Source organism: Thamnophis sirtalis, unplaced genomic scaffold (genome assembly GCF_051295495.1).
Source record: "Thamnophis sirtalis isolate CommonGarterSnake01/CBP01778 unplaced genomic scaffold, rThaSir2_p1.2 scaffold_3, whole genome shotgun sequence".
NCBI classification, from domain to species: domain Eukaryota; kingdom Metazoa; phylum Chordata; class Lepidosauria; order Squamata; family Natricidae; genus Thamnophis; species Thamnophis sirtalis.
In genome coordinates, this window is record NW_028261383.1 from 47,617,712 (window position 1) to 47,637,637 (window position 19,926).

At 39.6% G+C, this 19,926-nt stretch overlaps 1 protein-coding gene across 1 annotated transcript in view; it reads right to left on the reverse strand.

Moving 5' to 3' along the window:
- Positions 1–19,926, reverse strand: part of FRMD4B (FERM domain containing 4B) — a 162,792-nt gene that overhangs the window by 48,504 nt on the left and 94,362 nt on the right. The window contains exons 9-11 of the mRNA XM_087708868.1: positions 16,681–16,746; positions 15,158–15,215; positions 12,002–12,088 (exon numbers count right to left, since the gene is read on the reverse strand). Coding sequence (XP_087564994.1) covers positions 12,002–12,088; positions 15,158–15,215; positions 16,681–16,746 — 211 coding nt within the window. The remainder of the gene's footprint in view (positions 1–12,001; positions 12,089–15,157; positions 15,216–16,680; positions 16,747–19,926) is intronic.

A 19,926-nucleotide genomic window follows, 5' to 3' on the forward strand; every position in this document is an offset into this window, starting at 1 on the left:
CTCAATAGGGCAAGTGTAGATTGAAGGTGGCTCGTTGTGTCATTCTTGTGGCTGGTCAAGTATCTGTCACCTGCCACACCTTACAGTGAAGTTTGCTTGTCAAGTGGCAGATTCAGAAAGCTGCTAGTGGACATGGCAATGATATTTAGTTACTTCACTAGGAGGGATAGCATAGTGTTTTTGCTGCCAATAACAAAAGGAACAGAAAGCTATTGAGCAATGTAGACAGGGGAGTGAGAACAATGTGTGAATATGTGTATATCTGCATGGGGAGAGTTTGTGTGCCATACATGGCTATGCATACATATCTATTGGCCTCTAAAGCCTACCTCAGGACATATGTTGCCTTCAGAGCCTCTGACAAATTATCCAGCTTTTGCCTAGAATAGCAGATGCTAAGAATAACATTCCTCCCATCTACCCACATTCCTGCAACTTAAGTGATTCTGGACAGTGAATGAAAATCTGAAGCTATTTTAGTTTCAGTAATGTGCTCTGGTGATAATTTGAAAAGGTTTCTGTGTTCAAAAAAAAAGTAAATTATATTCTAGGATTAAGTGGCAAATCTCCTTTTCAAGAGAAAGCAAACATCAAAAACTTTAAATAGTTACAGAGAGGTATGATAATAAGTGTGTGTCAAGACTTTCCAAGGCTTTCCACTATCTCTGATTTACAGCACAGACATATATATTATTACTTATAATTAAGTGTTAGTAAATGGATACAGGATTCCTGAGTCAGTGATCATTTGGGAAAGATTTAGGACTTTTATATGCAGTAAATAACTCAACTACCTGAAATAAAACATCACATGGATATATTTATTGAAGACAGAAACTTCTGGTTTAAAGGGATTTTAATTTTAATGTGGTACTGGGGGGGCACGTTGGAGCAGACAACGTTTAGCTCATTTCCCTTTCTTGCCACAAACATTGCTATTTACAGTAGCAAAGCAGCAATAATATTGTCATCACATTTTGAAAATCAAAGTTGGTAGCATAAAATACTAATCTTTTAGAAATGCCCATATTGTGTTCACTCCAAAATGTTTTCAGATTTTTCAATAAGCCTTTAATTTGCTTTATTGTCTAACATCACACAAGAATCTTTTACTTTCAATATTTATATATAGTGACTGTATTTAAAATACCCACTAATTTACAACCTTTGTTATAATCAACTATATTTAAGAATCTTATCTCTCTCTTTTTTCAAAACATTTCCTCTGTAATGGATAGAGTAGCTACTGAAAAAGTTTAGATATCACCATAATATATGTCGCCATAACAGACACAGAGCCTTGGGCTGTCTTCTCTTCTTTCAGCGCTTCAATTGAAAAAGGGGAAATAGAAATGTATAGTTTAATTAACCACAGCTTGGTGTTACATCATGCCGAAGGTGAATGCAGTCATAACTCAATTTTTCTTGGTCAGTTTCCTTATAAGCAGGATTTGGAAAACACTTGTACTAACTTGCCTTGATTGATTACATGCTATGAAATCAGTGTCAACTCTGAATAACTAATAGATTTTCTCCACATAGATAAGATTTGCCCCAATCTAGTCCCACAGGTCTTCTAATGTGCATATGTTTTTGTAACCAAATCTATCCATCTTGCTTATGGTCATTCTCTGTAGAAAGCTATGGAGATGGTCTTAAGGAAATATTCAGAAGCTGTTACAGAAACAAGGGCAGAAACATTCCTTAACAAAAAAGATAGTGTTAGGAAGACAGGCTGGCTCCCCCTGACTAATGAGCTATAAAAGGGAGGGAAGATAAAATGAAAGCAGACTTGCAAAATTCTGTTACTATAGCCCAGGGGTATCAAACCCATGCCCACAGATGCATCACATACTGCCCCCCCCACCCCAGTTTAGCAAAGGAGAAAACAGTTGCAATACGTAACATGATGTGACACCCTGAGTTTGACACCCCTGCTATTTATTTCTCTATAAATTTTTCGGACTATAAGATGCACCGGAGCATAAGATGCATAAGATTTTGAAGAGGTAAATTAAAAAATATGCAGTATTTTTTGCATTTTGCAGGCCTCCCTTTTTTATGAAAAACAGGACATGCAGAGCGTTTGAGACCTGCAAAGTGCTCCGAGTGAGGGGGGAATGGGCCATTTTTTTGCAAAAAACAGGGCATGCATAGGCTTTGGGAGGCTTGTAGAGTGGGGGCTGGTGGGACAAAAACGAGCAAAAAATGACCAATTTTCGCTCATTTTTGCCCTCCTCAGCCCCTAGGAACCCTTTGCAGGCTTCCCAAACCCTCTGCACGGCCATTTTGGTTAAGGGGGCGGGGTTTCGTGAGGCCAAAAATGATGCATTAAGTGTATAAGACGCACCCAGATTTTCACCCTCTTTTTTGGGGGGGGAGGAAGGAAGAAAGGTGAGTCTTATACTCCTAAAAAAAAGTAATTTGTCTTCATATGTAGTCAGTTTATTGAAGTGATCTACCTTATAGGGCTCACATTCTCTTCTCTTTCCTTCTAAACTTTCCCAATATAAGGATCTTTTCAATACAGCTAGAACTTTGTGGAATGTTTCACAGGACAGTATGATAATTTGAGTCTGGGCTCAAATGAGAATTCTAGATTCATTTGTTCAATGATCTATTGGTTTGTCTGACTGATCCATGGTATTCCCAAGGGTCTTCTCTAACACTGAGTTTCAAAAGTGACACTACTCTTTCAATCCTGCACCTTCAAAGTCCAACTTTTCCTTCAACAGAGTGTCACAGGGAAAATATTATCTGCGAGATTCTATAGTAAATACAGACATTTTTTTCCAAGTATTATTCTACTAAGTCTAATATCCAACTATGCTTTGCTACTAAGCATATTTCCTGACTTCTGGTTCCTCTACTCTTGATGCTTGATCCTAAAAGGCAGGATCTATCACTTCAATGTCTTCATTGTCCATTCTAAGGCTGGTTGCTGGATGTATTTTTATTGATTTGATCTTTATATTTAATCACAGTGTTTATTTGTTGAATGCCTCCTTGACTTCCATTACTAGCACTGCAGATCATTTGCATTTTCAAATAGTAAAATAATATCAGGGTTGTGCAGCATTACTGAATTACTTCCTCCAATTTTAAAATAATGCTCATCTCCTTGCAGTCCAACCTCTCTCAATATATTTTCAAGATATATTGTAGTTGAATAAAGTCTTGTTTCACTCTGTCAATCTGTTTTGCCATATCTCATCTGCACTGTGGTTTTTTGGCTTCATGTCCCATGGATAGATCTTCATGAGGACAATGAGAAATTCTGAGATTCCTATTTACCCAAGGATTTGCCTTATCAGATTTTAACTGTTCTGGCATAAATAACTATGGCATGATAGTTCAGCACATTGGTACTATTCATGTAACAGAATAATGGAGTTGGAAGGAACCCTGCAGATCTTCTAGTCAAACTCCCTGCACAAGCAGGATATTCTATATCATTCCAGGCAAGTGGCTGTCCAATCTTTTCTTAAGAGTCTCTAGTGATGGAGCACCCATAGCTACTGGAGGCAAGCCGTTCCACTGGTTAATTGTTCCCACTATTAGGAAATTTCTTCTTAGTTCTAGGTTGCTTCTCTCCTTGTTTATTTTCCATCCTTTGGTTCTTTGGGGCAGCCACTCAAATATTGGAACTCTGCTATCATGTCACTCCTAGTCCTTCTTTCCCTAGACAAAATCAATACTTGCTTATTATCATTTCAGTTGCCAAAAATTTAGCTATGTGATTATCTTTATTTAAGGTAACTAATTAGAATGTTCTTATTTAAGAAAACTACTAGAATGCTATCCATATTTGCTCAGACATCCCACTAATCTTAATAAGATTTACTGGTGGATAAATATACATTTATTTTTGGTTTTTTCTAAGTTTGATAAAGTCAATAAGTATAGTTACAAATGTTCTATGTTATACTTCCCTGGAACTAGCAGAAGATAAAGTATGGCTTACATCAGAATTTAATTGACAGCAATGCTGGTTGATGTGTGTGTGTGAGAGAGAGAGAGAGAGAGTGAGAGTGAGAGAGACAGACAGACTGACTGACGCTGGTTGGGGTGTGTGTGTGTGTGAGAGAGAATGAGAGAGAGAGAGAGAGAGAAAGAGAGACAGACTGACTGACATACAGACAGACACAGAGACTGACCAACCTGGGTCTCCTAGTCCCAATCCAACTGATTCACTGGGAGATCGATGGATTATTTAATGTGGAGTTTTATTTTAGTGAGCTACTCAGATTGTGTGTGAATGGGCTGACCATATAATTTGTTTAGCAAATATATAAAATGTTAGCCTTTCATTGTCCTTTCTGTAGAAAAAGAGAACTGATAGTAGGCCACTATCATAGAAGGAAGAAGCAGAATATGGTGGAAGATACAGCAGGCAATTAAATTTGCTTTTTTTAAAAGTTTCTGAAATAAAAGCAGTCGAGTTGTATCCCTTTTCCCTACCTTGGTCTAGAAGAGGGTTATTCTCAGGTTGTACATAGAAACTAATAATTGTTTAATCTCTTCTCTGACAGCATCTTAAAAGAATGCAGAATTGATTAAGGGGCAGTGATAAAGAGAACACACTGAGTTACCCAGCTGGAATATAGCCAGAGAAAGAAGTACCCAACACTTTTTAAGCTAACTGGAGAAACTGTCTGAAATACCTCAAGGAAAACTGCTGTAACATCAGCACTGCCTTCCAAATGAACAAAGGGAAAGTGAGTTTGGACATATTGCAGCTCTAAATCCTGTAAAATATCTCAATACAGGCAGCCCTCAACTTATAATCATAACTGAGTCCAAAATTTTATTGCTAATTAAATTGTTAATTTTGCCCCAGATTACAACCTTTCGTGTCACAGTTGTTAAGTGAATCACTGCAGTTAAGCTAGTAACAATCGTTAAGGGAAACCGGCTTCCCCATTGACTTTATTGCTAACAAACTGGTGCTCAACCCGGATAAGACCGAGTGGCTGCTGTGTTTCCCCCCCAATAATTTGGCTAATACACCAACGCTTAGGCTGGGGGGTCAAATTCTACACCCCTCAGATAGGGTCCGCAACTTAGGAGTCCTCCTGGATCCACAGCTGACTTTTGATCACCAGCTGTCAGCTGTGACCAGGGGGGCATTTGCCCAGGTTCGCCTGGTCCGCCAGTTGCGGCCCTACCTAGATCGGGGGGCCCTCACAACAGTCACTCGAGCCCTTGTGATCTCTAGACTGGAATACTGCAATGGGCTCTACATGGGGTTGCCCCTGAAGTGCATCCGACGACTACAGCTAGTCCAAAATGCAGCCGCGCGAGTGATAGTGGGCGCACCTCGGTTCGCCCACGTTACACCTGTCCTCCGCGAGCTGCACTGGCTGCCTGTTGGTCTCCGGGTGCGCTTCAGGATAATGATGACCATCTTTAAAGCACTCCATGGTAGTGGATCTGGGTACTTGAGAGACCGCCTTCTGCCGATTACCTCCCTAAATCGACCAATCAGATCGCACAGACTGGGCCTCCTCCGAATTCCATCTGCCAGTCAATGTCGACTGGCGACCACACGGAGGAGAGCCTTTTCTGTTGCTGCCCCGACCCTATGGAACGAGCTCCCCATGGAGATCCGCACCCTCACCACGACCGACCTTCCGCGCAGCCCTCAAGATCTGGCTCTCCCAGCAGGCCTGGGGATAGGCTTCCAATTACCCGCCCGAGTGTTTGATTGCTGAATGAAAGTTGTGTTTTATTATTTTTCTTTTGTTCACAAAGTGTTTGTTTTGACCTTGCACTTCCCCTCCCCTGTGGTTGTAAGCCGCCCTGAGTCCCCTCAGGGAAAAGGGCGGCATATAAATCCCAATAAACCTTTATTAAACCGTCGTGAAAGATGATCATATGACCCAGGACTCTGCAACCGTCATAAATACAAGTCAGTTGCCAAGCGCTTAAATTTTAGTCACGTGATTATGGGGATCCTGCAAAGGTAGGAAACGGTCATTTTTTTCAGTGCCATTGTATCTTCAAACAGTTACTAAATGAATGGTTGTAAATAGAGGATTACCTGTATATACAATGACAGGGGTGTCAAACTCGATTTCATTGAGGGCCACATCAGGGTTTTGTTTGACCTCGGGGGAGGGGAGGACATGGCCAGCTCGACATCACTTTTGTCAGGGCGCCTGTGGTGGCCCAAGTGCTCTGCCAGTGAAAACGGGCTCCCAAGTTCAGTTTTCAGCTGCAACAGCCTCCTGCAACCCCCTGCCAGTGAAATCAGAGCTCCATTTTTGCTGGCAGAGGTACTGCAGGGTAGTCCTTCGCTGTTTCCAGGGTGGCCCGGTGGGCCAGATCTAAGCATCCCGCTGGCCAGATCCAGCCCCCAGGCCTTGAGTTTGACACCCCTGTACTATGGTTTGTTATAGAGCCAGTTACTAAGTTTTGTAAGAACAACTGACTAGAGATGTGAAGATGTATGGATTTAGAATGTTCTCTTTCAGATTGAAAGAGAACAAACATCATTCAATCTTTTGCCTTTAGCACGTATATACAATATCTTTATCCGTGGAGACCAGTTTTACAGGGATGGTGTGTGTACCCGAGTACCCTAGCAAATAGAGCAGCTTCAGATATTTTTTTCATAGATTACAACTGACCTGAGATTGCAGAGAACACTTTCCCTTTATGTCCCAAGGAGAGCTGCTAAATCCCACTTGCTCTACACATTTGACCAGAGTATATACAACTCACCCTTGCCAAACATACATACCCATTTCTCCCAGCAACCAGAATTAGCATAACCACTTACTTTTTAAGAGTGAAACAGAGCAAACATAGAACCACCCTTTGTGTCAAGAAACCGTATATACTCTCATCACTTCCATTACCTCCTACTTTAAAAGGAGCCATTGTTTCTTAGAATTAAAGCCAATAACATTGGCTTCTCTCACTTCCTTCCGCATTGAATACTATTTAGGAGCTGTGCAAATGCATATTGTGTTGTCAAAAGAACTGCAGTGTGTTTGTTTTGCGGTGGAATGCAACCCCTGTCACTCACAGCACCAAGACCCATCCACTTGTTCCACCAGATGACCCTTATCTGTTCCAATATTCCCTACCCACAATAACCAGCCAGAAGCCTCTAGGAAGCAAGATAAATACATTTATGTTGCTATTCTTCCACAGGGACTGGTAAATGGGAAACATAATGTCTATGATGCTGCAAATAAGATATGACTTTTGTAACCAGCATCCTTTTTATGGCTGTATCATCTACGAGTTGCCTAATTGTCCTGTAAAATGGTGAATGTATTGAAAATAAAATGAAGATGAGAAAATGGTAATATAGCTTTAAAATATGGCAGGACACATTTTAAAATGCATTTTCCTCCTTTCAATGTTATATTTAACTGTGTTGTGTTAAATAATAACGTAACACTGAGCGTGCAACACTCAAACTCTAGGATCCTTTGGATAAATCAGCCCATTTCAAGATCTTACAGAAGAAACTAGGAAGAGGAAAGAAATGAAGAAATTCATTTGGGTCAAAATGGAAAAACTTTCCCTCAATAGGGGTGGAGGCCTCAAACACAACCGGTACTCCAATTTTTATGTTGCTCTTTCATCAGTCCCCAGAAAGACTAAGACCACTTCAAAGGTTCACCAGGGAGGTCACTCTTATCAACCTAGTGAGGGGTAAGGATTTAGCAGTTGGAACATTTACATACCAATGACTCTTTGCTTACTCACCTAAGGAGCCTGTCCAGATTAGATGAGAAATGAATCTTCCCTGTGTCCCCCTAACAAACTTGCTCAGATAGAAGAAGCTACTTGGATAAGCAGCAGAATCTTTCGAACCAATAAGAAAAGAAGTCCAGTTGCTATGCTTCAGCTTCCAGACAACTCTACCTGAATGGCTGAGAATCTTCACCGACAAACGTACTTCAATTGCATAGGTTAAGATGTTAGTTTCTTGGACAAGTTCCAGGCCAAGAAATAATAACACATTATCCATTCATTAAAAACCACAATGACATTTAATCCTGCAAAAACATTACATGCAGCACTGGTAGTTATGGTCAAGACTGTCTGACAGCTGCCTGATGTATTCAAACAATGATCCAAAATTTTTTACTGGGCATATTATTTAATTCTTTTGCTTGCATGTATACTCGAGACTCCAGAGCCTTGCAGACTGTTTTGTTCAATGTTGTCTTTCTGATAACCAACCATGATTCTTAAAGAATGATGTAAGCCCGTGATGGCAAACCTATGACACACGCGCCACAGATGGCACGCAGAGCCCTCTCTGCGGGCACACCAGCCATTGCCCCAGCCTAGTTCCATTGTGCATGTGTGTACACCTCCCGCCGTCCAGCTGGTCTTTGAATCCGCTTGTGCACTTTTTGACCTGTAATTGCTTTACTTCTAGATTTAGATTTAGATTTTTAGATTTTATAGCTCTTCTAGCTCTTAATTCCCCATCACTGCATATAATACACACCAGACAATGAGTAGAAACTGCACCACCATAATTGTTAGATTTATTTATACAAACTTAGATACAATTTATATGGCTGCCCATCTTTCTTCACGACACAGGACAGCTAAGAGTAGATTAAAACCATAGCAATAAAACCCAGCAAAAATAGATCCCATGAGATCTTTAATGCAGTGGAGCCCGCTAGCGACATTCATCCTACAGATATAAGCCATGCAACTAGGCAAACTTTAGATGCCTGTTCCAGGCCTGTGAGAATAATTGTTTTAAAATACTGATAAGGTTGGAGCCATCTGAATCTCACAAAGAATGGTATTCTATCTAAAGGATAGGCACTGCAACAGACAAAGCATTTTTGAGCAGCATGATGGAGATCAATGTGGGAATAGAAGCAGTGTGTCTCCTCCTGCCCCGATTCACATTAATTCTCCCCAAACAAAGCCAAATATGTCTGCTCTTTTCCCTTCTTGAGAAATTAATACGGTATCCTGCTGCTATCTGGGAAGTCAGAAGGTTGAATTGTGTTTCCTGCTCCTTTCAAACTTTCAGATTTAGAACTTTCTGATTAAAACTATACAAGTCATTGTAAATGGGGTATACTTCATCCACAGTGAAGGTGAAATCAATGGATTCTAAGAAAAATTTTAAGAAAATTCTTCTCTTCAGAGGTTCTAAGCAGAGATATCAAATGCACTTCATCAAAGTGCAAAGATTGGTATGTTGATGATAATGATGCTTTTAGATTCATTAACGTTATTTCTGAAATTAAGCAGAGACTGGGTAAATTTGGGCTAATGTCCACATTAAAAACTAACAATCCAAATTTAGACTAGCTATGAACCACTAGATATTTTGATGATGAAAATGAATCTGACATGCCCCTGCTTCCTAAATTTAAGTTTTCTTTTTCAAATTTTATTTATTATTTTGCCCTGAAGATCACATCAGTTTGTCATGGCATTCTCAGTACATTTATTCACAAAAGGCAGGGGGTGGGGGGTGGGATTTACAGGAATATATAAATGCAGTGTGAATAAAGATATAAATAAGAGAGATTTGACAATACCACCAAGCTTATGTTTGTTGATATATTACAAAGCCAATCAGTTGAGACACTAATATTATTTCTGGGGATGATCAAAATAAACTGGATGGGCAACAGTTGTTTCTCTGTCACCATATGGGTTTAAGAAAGGACACTCTATTAATGATCATTGGATCTCCCCAGTTGCCCTCATAAGTATTCTCAGTACGTGAAACTGAAGCTACATGGATGCACCCTTTGAGACAAATAGGGCTTACAAAAGCTCAGCAGAGAGTAAACTCAAAACTGTTTGCAAAGTCACACCAAACTCAAAATAATAAATTTCCTAGTTCCAGAATTTTATATTCAAACTAGAGGTTAAGGAATAATGTTTGACTATTATTACAATACAATAAGAAATCACGAGGGTGATACAGAATATATGAGAAATGAAGAAATTCACTGGAAGAGCTTACATCAGTGACGGGTAACCTTTTTGTTGTTGCATGCTGAAAGCGCACACATGCTCACACAACAGCACACACCCATACCCATAATGCAATGCATGCCCCCCCACCCACTACGCATGTGCTCCTCCCAGGTGCCCTACACATGTGCGTGTGACCCCCCCATGCCCCACGCATGTGCTCCACCCGTCTCACCCATTTTTGGTTTCCAGGTTGCATCCTGGAAGCCAAAACGGGGCATGGGGGGGGGGCGACATATGCACTACCATGCCCCGTTTTGGGCCTGGAAGGCCTCCTGCACCAACCTGGAAGCAAAACCGGGCACGGGGTGCTGCACGAGGCCCCAAAATACAATGTGAGTGGGGGGACCACCCATGAGCGGCAAAGATTCTCATATATCATGTTACTCTGTTAGAAGAGGCTGCACACAAATCTGCTAGGCAACTTGAACATCAGGATGACATTTTAACAGGATTGAAATCACTTTTCTCATTCACTCATCTATCTGGGGGGAAAAGGAGCTGGTAACTCCCAACCCCCATATTTTACAGAAACTTTTGTCTGTCTTATGTAAATGTTAACAAGGACAGGAGACAAAACAGATTTAGAAGATCTGATCTATCTACTTCCCCACACATTGGGGTTCCTGAAGATGTAACTATTTTCTAGAAAGCTAACTAGATGTATCACTCCATTATATGCGTCACTTATGTTTCAAGGAGAGCAAATTGTGCAATCAAAAGAAAACATGTACAAGCTGTTAAACCCAAAATATTCTGAGGACAAGAGGAACATCAAAATAAGCAGCTTCCAGCTTGGATTTCAACATAAAGCAAAAAGGCTGGGAAGAAAAAAAAACCACATAAGGTGTGTTTCCCCTATGGCACACTACATGTGTTTGAGTTTTCTCCATATAGCTAGCATAGAGTTTACTCCCAAGGTCTTCAGAATTCATTCCAGATGTTTATTCTTTGTTCAAGAAATAATGATGAGGCAATTTCTATGTATAGATATCCCATCTCAGTTGTCCTACAAGCTTTGTATGGAACAGAATAAGTACCTCTTGTCCCCTGCACTCTCACATGTAGAAAATACATCAATTGAGATTGTGTTTCATATGCAGGCACAAAATGTTGTTTTGAAAAACTGCTTAGCATTTCAGAGAAGAGCAGGAATTTGTGAGGAGGATAGAAGCATAAATAAGACACCGCAGTTGAGATTTCCTGACTTGGCAGGAACAATCACAATAGTTACCTTGTAACCTAATCTTCTGTCCAAGCAAAAGTTAGAAGAGTTGGAACAACTTAACTTGGAAAACATGTTCCTAATCTATTTCATAGAATTTAATATAAAATGATGCGTGTTGTAAAGGAAGTACATTGAAAACATTTTTCCTCCCTGCCATATAATACTTGAACCAAGAGTCAATCAGTGAAGTGTTCTGGCAGTAGAAGGATGTACGTCTTCACACAACACTTCATTAAACTATGGAACCCATTGCTATGATTTCATGATGAATTAGCCAAATTAATGAACTCATGATGGCTATATGGAATCTTCCTATTGCTTTACAGAATATCTTTTAATATCAGTTGCAAGGATAGGATGGGGAGAAAAGTTAGTAGGTTACTATTTTAAATCCTGCTGGGAGGCATCTCAGACATCTGACCAGTAATCTGGGAAGTTCATGAAACATACACACAATTAAAATATAATGCAAAACAAAGAAAATATGTGCTTCATTCACTCTAAAACCATTTTTACTGGCTCCAATTATTTCAATAGACCAGAACAGTCTCTCTATTCTGATGTTCTCCAGATGTTTACTGGACTACAATTCTCATATTCCCAGTTTGGCCACCTTGGTGGAAACTGTAGTCCACTATACCTCGAGAAAGTCAAACTGTGGGAAACTGCTCTAGAATTAAGAAATACTTTTCTTTTGCTGAATAACAAGGGGAAAAAAGGCGCAACATAGTTCCTTTCCATTTATATATTACGAAGACAAATGCACATATATGCAGATGGACTTACTTTTCTAGGTTTGACTTTATCTTGTAAGTCGTACTGGCCAATTCCTTTATAACTGATCCCAAGCCACCACGGGATGCCTTGTTTATCCTATGACAGAGAAGAATAGAAGTTCTAAGGCTTTAGCAAGAGTCAAAAAACTTCAGAGTTGATATAAAGTTTCTTTATTTCATCCTGGAACAAGTATAAGCAGGTTAGGGAGATTGAAGGCAGCCCTTTGTTAGCACACCTGCAGCTGACAGAGGAGGTTTATTGTTTGAAGGGGTCTGCTATTCCTTTCCCAGCTGGAAGATGCTATGCAAACAGCCACAGAGCAGTAGGGAAGAGAAGCTGCTGTATTCTTTGAAACCATGGCTAGAGGTGGGGCAGACATGGAAGAAAATCTGTGGGAGGTGAGCAGCAACAGTAAAAGAAGACTCGATGAGGGACAAGTCCAAAATAAGGCTGAACTGTTGAGAGAAAGGAATGGGCTGTGTATACACTTTGCACAGTTCCATATGTATTTACTCAAACGTACACTTTATTCAGCTTGAAGTCCATAAATTACCTTAAATGCACATGTGAAAAAGCACAAGGTTAGCACAAATAGTTATTGTTTATTTTAAGAGCAAATATCGGGCTGACATATTTTCTTGGTGAGCGCACTAGACTTCATCTTCCATAGCGCTCTATCCAATAAAGGAGAATATTTGTAGTTCAAGCTTGAAATGAAGGGTCCTTGGTGTTCTCTGAGCTGGGTTGTTTTCTTGCAGACATTTCATTACAAACTAGGTAACATAATCAGTGCTAGTAAGCACTGAGGTTTGCTCTCAGTTTATATTGTAGTGGCTTGCCCTGTCAGTGTCAGTGGGAATGGTTTTGGATGAGCTCTTTTTCAAGCAACAAAACAGTAAACCATAGTACTGTACAATAAAGCAGGGGTTCCCAATCTGTGGGCTGTGGCTCATTGGCCACTGGGCCCCATGAGTGGCTAGCCAGTGCGTGTGCTTGGGTCACCGTGAGACCGCTACCATCACCACGAGCGTCACAGACCATTCGCACACCTCCCCCTCGAACCGCTAACCTAGAAAGGTTGGGGAACCCTGAAATAAGGCATCACTTCCATAACTTTTTAAAGTAACTTTGTAAAGTACGTTAAAAGAGCTAGTGAGATATTTGTTAAAGTGCTGGACCAGGAATAAGGAGATGCTGGTTCTGATGCTTCCTTAAGCATGGAGGAGAGTTGGGTGACTTTGGGCCAGTTACTTTCTTTCATCCCTAGATTAAAAAATTGAAAAACATCCTGGCAGGCAGCCAGTGAGAATACCACTACTGCAGGTTGCCAAGAAAAATGCACAGACCTGTCCATGAAGTCATCAAAAGCACAACAAAAAGAAGGGGAGGAGGTTGGCTGAATTACTGTATTATTAAATTGTTTGTGGCTAAAATTAACCAAATACCTCTAGCTCAAAACCAGTAAAAATAAATTAAAGGAGAACTAAGGAAACCAGAGAATCCAAACATAATTTATGTATGAAGTTGACTCCACTTTTTTCCCCTAAAAAAACCCCAAAGTGATTTTTGCTCATTTTATTTTAGAGGGAAGTTTTGGAAAGCCATTCTAAGCTGCTAAAATAAGATGCTGTTATTGTAATCCTCCCGGGGAACAGAGTGGCTTTAGATCTAATAGCTTAAATGCCATCTCCAGGCCATATCCCAGTTTAAGGCCCCATTTTAAAGGACTGACAGTTGTGCTGCAAGGAAATTGCCAACAGCACTTTCAATAATGGAAGGCTTTTGCTCCGCCATGACACAATTTATTCAATACCGGTAGATGCCAACAAATGAGCACATCCATCAGGCCCAAATAGCAATAGCACTTAGACTTATATACCACTTAACAGTGCTTTGCAGTCCTCTCTAAGCAGTTTACAGAGTCAGCCTATTGCCCCCAACAATTTTACCCACCTCAGAAGGATGGAAGGCTGAATCAACCTTGAGCTTGGTGAGATTGGAATTGCCAAATTGCAGGCAGCCGGCAGGCAGCAGAAGTAGCCTGCTGGCTGTTTTTGACCACTGTGCCACCACAGCTCTTAACCCACTCTATTCTGCAACATTTTTTACCCACGGTGTAAATATAAGTGTTCCAGGAAAATGAAAAAGTTCTACAATATACTGAGGCTATAAAATGTGGAAAACATGGGGGGAAAAACTATTCAAGAAAGGGATGTCTAAATTCCCTTTCAAAATGGAGATTTGTGAAACAGAAGACGTTTTTGAAAAGTTTGAAAAAGTGCTCATTCGCTACGCAGGGTCAATCTACATGTAGAGAAAAGCCTAAGTATGCCCAGATGATATCTATGCTCCAGGAGAGATGTCTGAATAGGAGTGTTGCTGTTCATATACATATTCAGCAAACTCATTACAGTTTGAGTGGAGTTTTAGATGGCATGAATTTATTTGCTTTGTTATTAATATAACTGTACGTCTCCTTGAATACTAGCCCCATTAATGTAACATAAGTACTAGCTTCTGAAGGTTTTATTCAGAGATGCACAATGCTATTTGCATTATTCTAATCAACTAACACTGTAGCTCTGAATGAGTAAAAAAACCGCTCTTGAATAAATTATAGGAACTTAAATACTGTATGCTAGGCATTCTAAATAAAAAATTAACATGTTAAATCTTGCAATATGTTAACAATGCCCTTCCTGCCCTATTTTTGTTATTTCTTAAAAACAAAGAAAGACATTCCATGTTCATGTAGTCTTTTCATTATTTCCTATGACTAGCAATTCTCCAGGACCTTAAGCCAAAGTCCTTGCCATCTCCTGATCATCTGATGAATGATTATTGAAAACCATAACCTAAGTATAAGATCTGCATTCACGCAGACTCCACTCAAAGTGCTCAAGGTGGATCCAGGGAAGCCAAATCACAAACAGCTGTATGAGTAAAGAACTTGTTTCTGAAGAGAATGAAAGATGACGAGGATCCAAAACGTTCTCATGATCTGAGAAAGGTAAAAATTGCTGAGCTGAAAATGTTAAAAGTCTTTAAACGGGGCACTAGAACATGAGAGCATCTCATTTTGTTCAAATGAGTTGCTTTTATTAGAAGAGAAAAAATGCATACAACAAACAGTTTACTCAGTTTTGTTTTCCAGTACTCACTAACCTTCACTCCATAATAATGGATTCCATAAGTAGGCAGAGCTTCAACCAACTTCATGTACCTGCATGGACATATATACAGCTTCTTCAGTAATATCTTCCAATAATACACATTACCTAAGTGATGTCTTTGGATTCACTGATTCTAGCTACCTAATTTTGAAACTGCCCAACTGCTTCACAAAAGGACTGGGAAGAATTTTAGGTTTCACATCAAAATGTTTTAGATGCTTTAATTATATAAAGCATCAATCAAGATTAATAGTCTGTGTACAAACAAGTTCAAGCACAGCAACAAACTAGTTAACATTTCAAAGGAGACTATTAAACTAGAACCAGGCTTTTTTTTTTATAACCCCCTTCTGCCCTCAATCCCTCTGAAGCTCTCGGGGTTGCCAGGTACTTCCCCGAAAGTATTCCCTTGTTATAACAACTGAACTCCATCAAGAACTTGGCTTCAATTCTAGCAATTGAACTCTCTTCAATACTAGTCTAGATTCTTATCCAAGTTTAGCTCTTGGGAGTGTTCAGTTCTTCTAAATCAGCTTCATTGTAAATGTAACTTGGCTACTTTGAGTGCATGTCAGCCTCCCCAAGTACACCAGACAGGAAAATAAGACCAAATGAGTTAAATGTACTTTTATTGTAAGGCTACATAAATCTTGCAAGTGTGACAGTACAAAACTTCTCACCTCCAGTTTTAAATGTTTGATCGATTAGGGCAGTTTCTTCTTCTAACTGTTAATCTATGGGGGGCTGCTGCCTCTGTTATCTGATTATTTCCTAGGTACCATCTCTTTCCTCGCCTTTTCCCAAGTTCATTCCCGTATTCCAATACTGTGCATGACATAAATCTGAACAATAAAATGTTTGAATCCCATAGGCCTGATCCATTAAGCATCCACTCATAGGATACATTTGCTTATACAACTTTTGCTGATGGATTGGTTTCTGGTTTATCTCTAGGTTGGAAGACATTGTTAAGTGGATAAATATGCTATCAACCTTAAGTGAGAGGATAGCATGGACATGGAGGAAGAAGAGCAATATGCTGGAAGATAATGAGGCAGTCTAAAACATTCCCTCAATTCCTCAGGGTTGCAGAGATAGGACCAAAACAAGCTTTGGAACTACATGGATTACTGTACTCAGAAAGTGTCAGCCTCAATCACAATAGTTGTCAATAGTTCAAACAGGGCTAAAATCTGTTCTGTGCTGTAACTTCTCCCATTAATAGAAGTTTGCCTTATGAGATAAACCAGATAGGAAACACAACCAGAAGAGGCAATTCTACTTTTTTTGGGTAAGATTACATTAACAGAATCTTGCAAGTCTGACAGGCCTTCTCCTCCCTCTCTTTAGAGTCTAAAAATTAGAGAGGGTTTCTTCTGCACCTTTTGCCCACCCCACATTCCTGCTGAGGGGGGCTAAGCAGCCTTTTATCAGTTAACCCTTGGTTGTGTCTCATTGACTTGTCTTCCAAGGTCATTCCCACATACCATTAAAAGAGCTGAATAAAACACTTACTGAACAATCGCTTGTCCTCTAGTCAGCCCCTTGTTCTTAATGTAATGTTCGATGACTCTGTCCTCACTGAGGAAAAAAAAAGCAAGAAGAGTTTATTAACAGAGGAAGAAGGGTTTTAGATCTGATGTTGCTCCAAATGCATCCAGGCCAGGCAAAACATTTCATAGAATCTCTCTCTAAAGTATACCCCCCCCCACCGTTCTGTCCACCCACAAAACAAATGCTCTGAGTTTAAGATGGCACAGAATGGAATTACAGGTTAAGTCTCTTCTAGAGAAAATACTCTATAGCCTGGATGTGCGCCACTTCATAAACTGCAACTATGGAGAAAGGGAGCTGCAGTGGCTATAAAGATAGCAGAGCTATATCAGGTTGTAAAAAACAAACAAACCCGAGCCTCTGACCAATGCCTTTCAGATATGTTGGCCTACAATTTTGATTATTCCTACCCAACAAGATTAAAGACTGGGTTTTTCTGACACATGCACACACTGAGACAGGGCAAAAGCAAAACCTTTTATTTTCTTGTATGATTTGAAGCATACTGCAGTAATCTCATAATGACAGCGAAGTTATTTACCACAAAATTAATCATGTGATAAAGAGGTTAATGTGGTGGTACAGGACTAAGGCAATCCCAGATTCAAATCTGCAATCTTCATTGAATTTGCTGTCTCTCTGTCTGTTCCATCTAAAAGGACTCTGGAGTGGAAATCTCCTATCCTGAATGTGAATTGGGCTGCTTCAACCATTTTGGAAGATTTCACTCTTGTGTCCTTAAAACTGAGCTATTTGAAGCTTGAAGCACTTCCAAAATAATTGAGATAATGTGTTGAAGATATGAACATGGTCATTAGTTTTGAAACATTTTCCATATTGCTCTGTGAAGGAATATAGTTCAACAATCATGACTAATATGTCTCTATTTTTCTCTTTTTCCTCTCATCCCACGGTGAAAAAAAAGGTATATGTTATTTTACTTGATTACATTTGTTTCTTGAGCATCAAAAATGAGATCAGCCTGCATACTTCTTGAATGAGTAGAAGCTAGACAAACACATGTACTCATGAATAAGCTGAGAATTTTAGATACCAAAATATACTCCAGAAATTGGGTTCGGATTATCCACGGATGGATTTATCCATAAGAATATGCAGTAATGCTTCTTAACGTATATAGAAATAAATTCACTTCTAAGCCCATCCCTGAATAAGTTGATCCTTTAATTTTCAAACATAACACCATGAAAAATGGCTAAGCTGGGGATTACTCCTGGATAAGTCAATTATAAAAATTAAAACACACAAAAAATTCAAGGATCGATTTATCTGTAGGTGGTGCAATTTTCGTGGTATTTTAAAAGTTAGAAATGTGAGGGTTGGCTCATCCACAAACGAGTTTATTCACAAACATATACAATTGTCAGATATGGAAGCCATCTTTTACATTTGGGCCTTCAGACCTGCCACATTTTCCCACATTGAGAAAATGTGAGGAGGGATTATATAGAGAGTGAGTGATATACAATCAAAATAACATTCTTTCTCAGAAAGTCAAGGCCATGTTGCCCTGTAGCTGCGATGAGGTGACTGAGTGGCATCTCCAGTTTTGGATGGTGTCTGATTGGATCATGTGATGGACATGTGGGTGCTGGGATGGGACATAAACTTTCATTTGGGTGGGGAAAATCTGGAAGCTTTCAGTGCCAATATGATATCTCTAATAAAATGGAATTTTGAGGAAACTCAGGCCTCGGAGTCTTCTTTTTTGGGGGGTGTTACTTGGAACCCTGACATACAATATTCAATATAATCAGATTTTACACCAAAGACGTATACATATAGAAACGGATGTAAAGAACATCCACAAGGCAACTAGAATTCAATTCATTTGGTCATCTTCCAGAATTATTAATGATTTGCTATCGGTGTACTTGTGCATTCTACATGGAGCAAATGGGCAAATGTCTATAAAATTTAACTTAAACTTAAAACAGAATTCACAATATTCTAAAAACAAAGGGAATAATTCTCCAAAGATGTATTTTACAGACTAAATTGGCCATCCTTAAAAAAAGAAACTTCCAAGACAAGTTTACAACATAAAACAGCTGAGCTTCAAGAGATTCAGTTCTCTTTTAATCCAAGCAAAGTCAGAATGAATGAATACACGTAAGTACACATTCATATAATACTATAGACCAGACTTTTTGAATTTTCTGATGTGTGGACTTCAACTCCCAGAATTCCCCAGCCAAGCAAGGGGAATAACACTGCTATAAACTGTTAATCAATTTGCAAAATTTATTTACCTTCAAATGAGATACATTTATAAAGAAAGAGTAGCAATTCTCCCTTCCCACTTTCTCCATATTCTTGAAGTTAGGATTTTGAGTGACTATGAACCGTCAAGTCAGTGCTGATTCCCAAATATGTCTTTTAAAAGGGAATAATCCATATAGCTGTGATTGCTTTATAGAGGCATTATACTAGGAGGCAACAATTGAGAGGACTTACTTCTAGTTTTATGCCTTGGTTGTTGCTTTCCCAGCAGTAATTGGTTGGCTGTTGTGAAACAAAGTATGTTGGGCCCAATGGATTTACAGTTTTTTGCATCAAGAACTTTTACACTATTTTCCCAAGATGACTATAGGAACTCTTTGTTTGTATTAGTAATCACAAATTATAATTTAAGTATGACCTAGGGTTGCCTGATATTTTTAAAGAAAAATTCGGTAATTTGAGTAACTATTGTTTGTTTGTTTGTTTGTTTGTTTGTTTGATTTATATGCTGCCCTTTTCCCCCGAAGGGGACTCAGGGCGGCTTACAACTCAACCAAGGGAGGGGGATACAGACAAAAAATTAAAACAATGTGCAACAATACATAATTTAAAACACGCAACAGTCATACCATTCGAGAAGGGGGTAGAAGCTTTTTAGCCCCAGGCCTGTCGGAATAGCCAGGTTTTAAGGGCTTTACGGAAGGTCTGGAGGGTGGTGAGGGTTCGAATCTCCACGGGGAGTTCGTTCCAGAGGGTCGGAGCGGCCACAGAGAAGGCTCTCCTCCGGGTAGTCGCCAGTCGACACTGGCCGGCAGATGGAATTCGGAGGAGGCCTAATCTGTGGGATCTAATCGGTCTAGAGGAGGTAATTGGCAGCAGGCGGTCTCTCAAGTACCCAGGTCCAATACCATATTGCAGAAAGTAACATCATATGGATATTAAATGAACCTCTTCCAAAGAAAA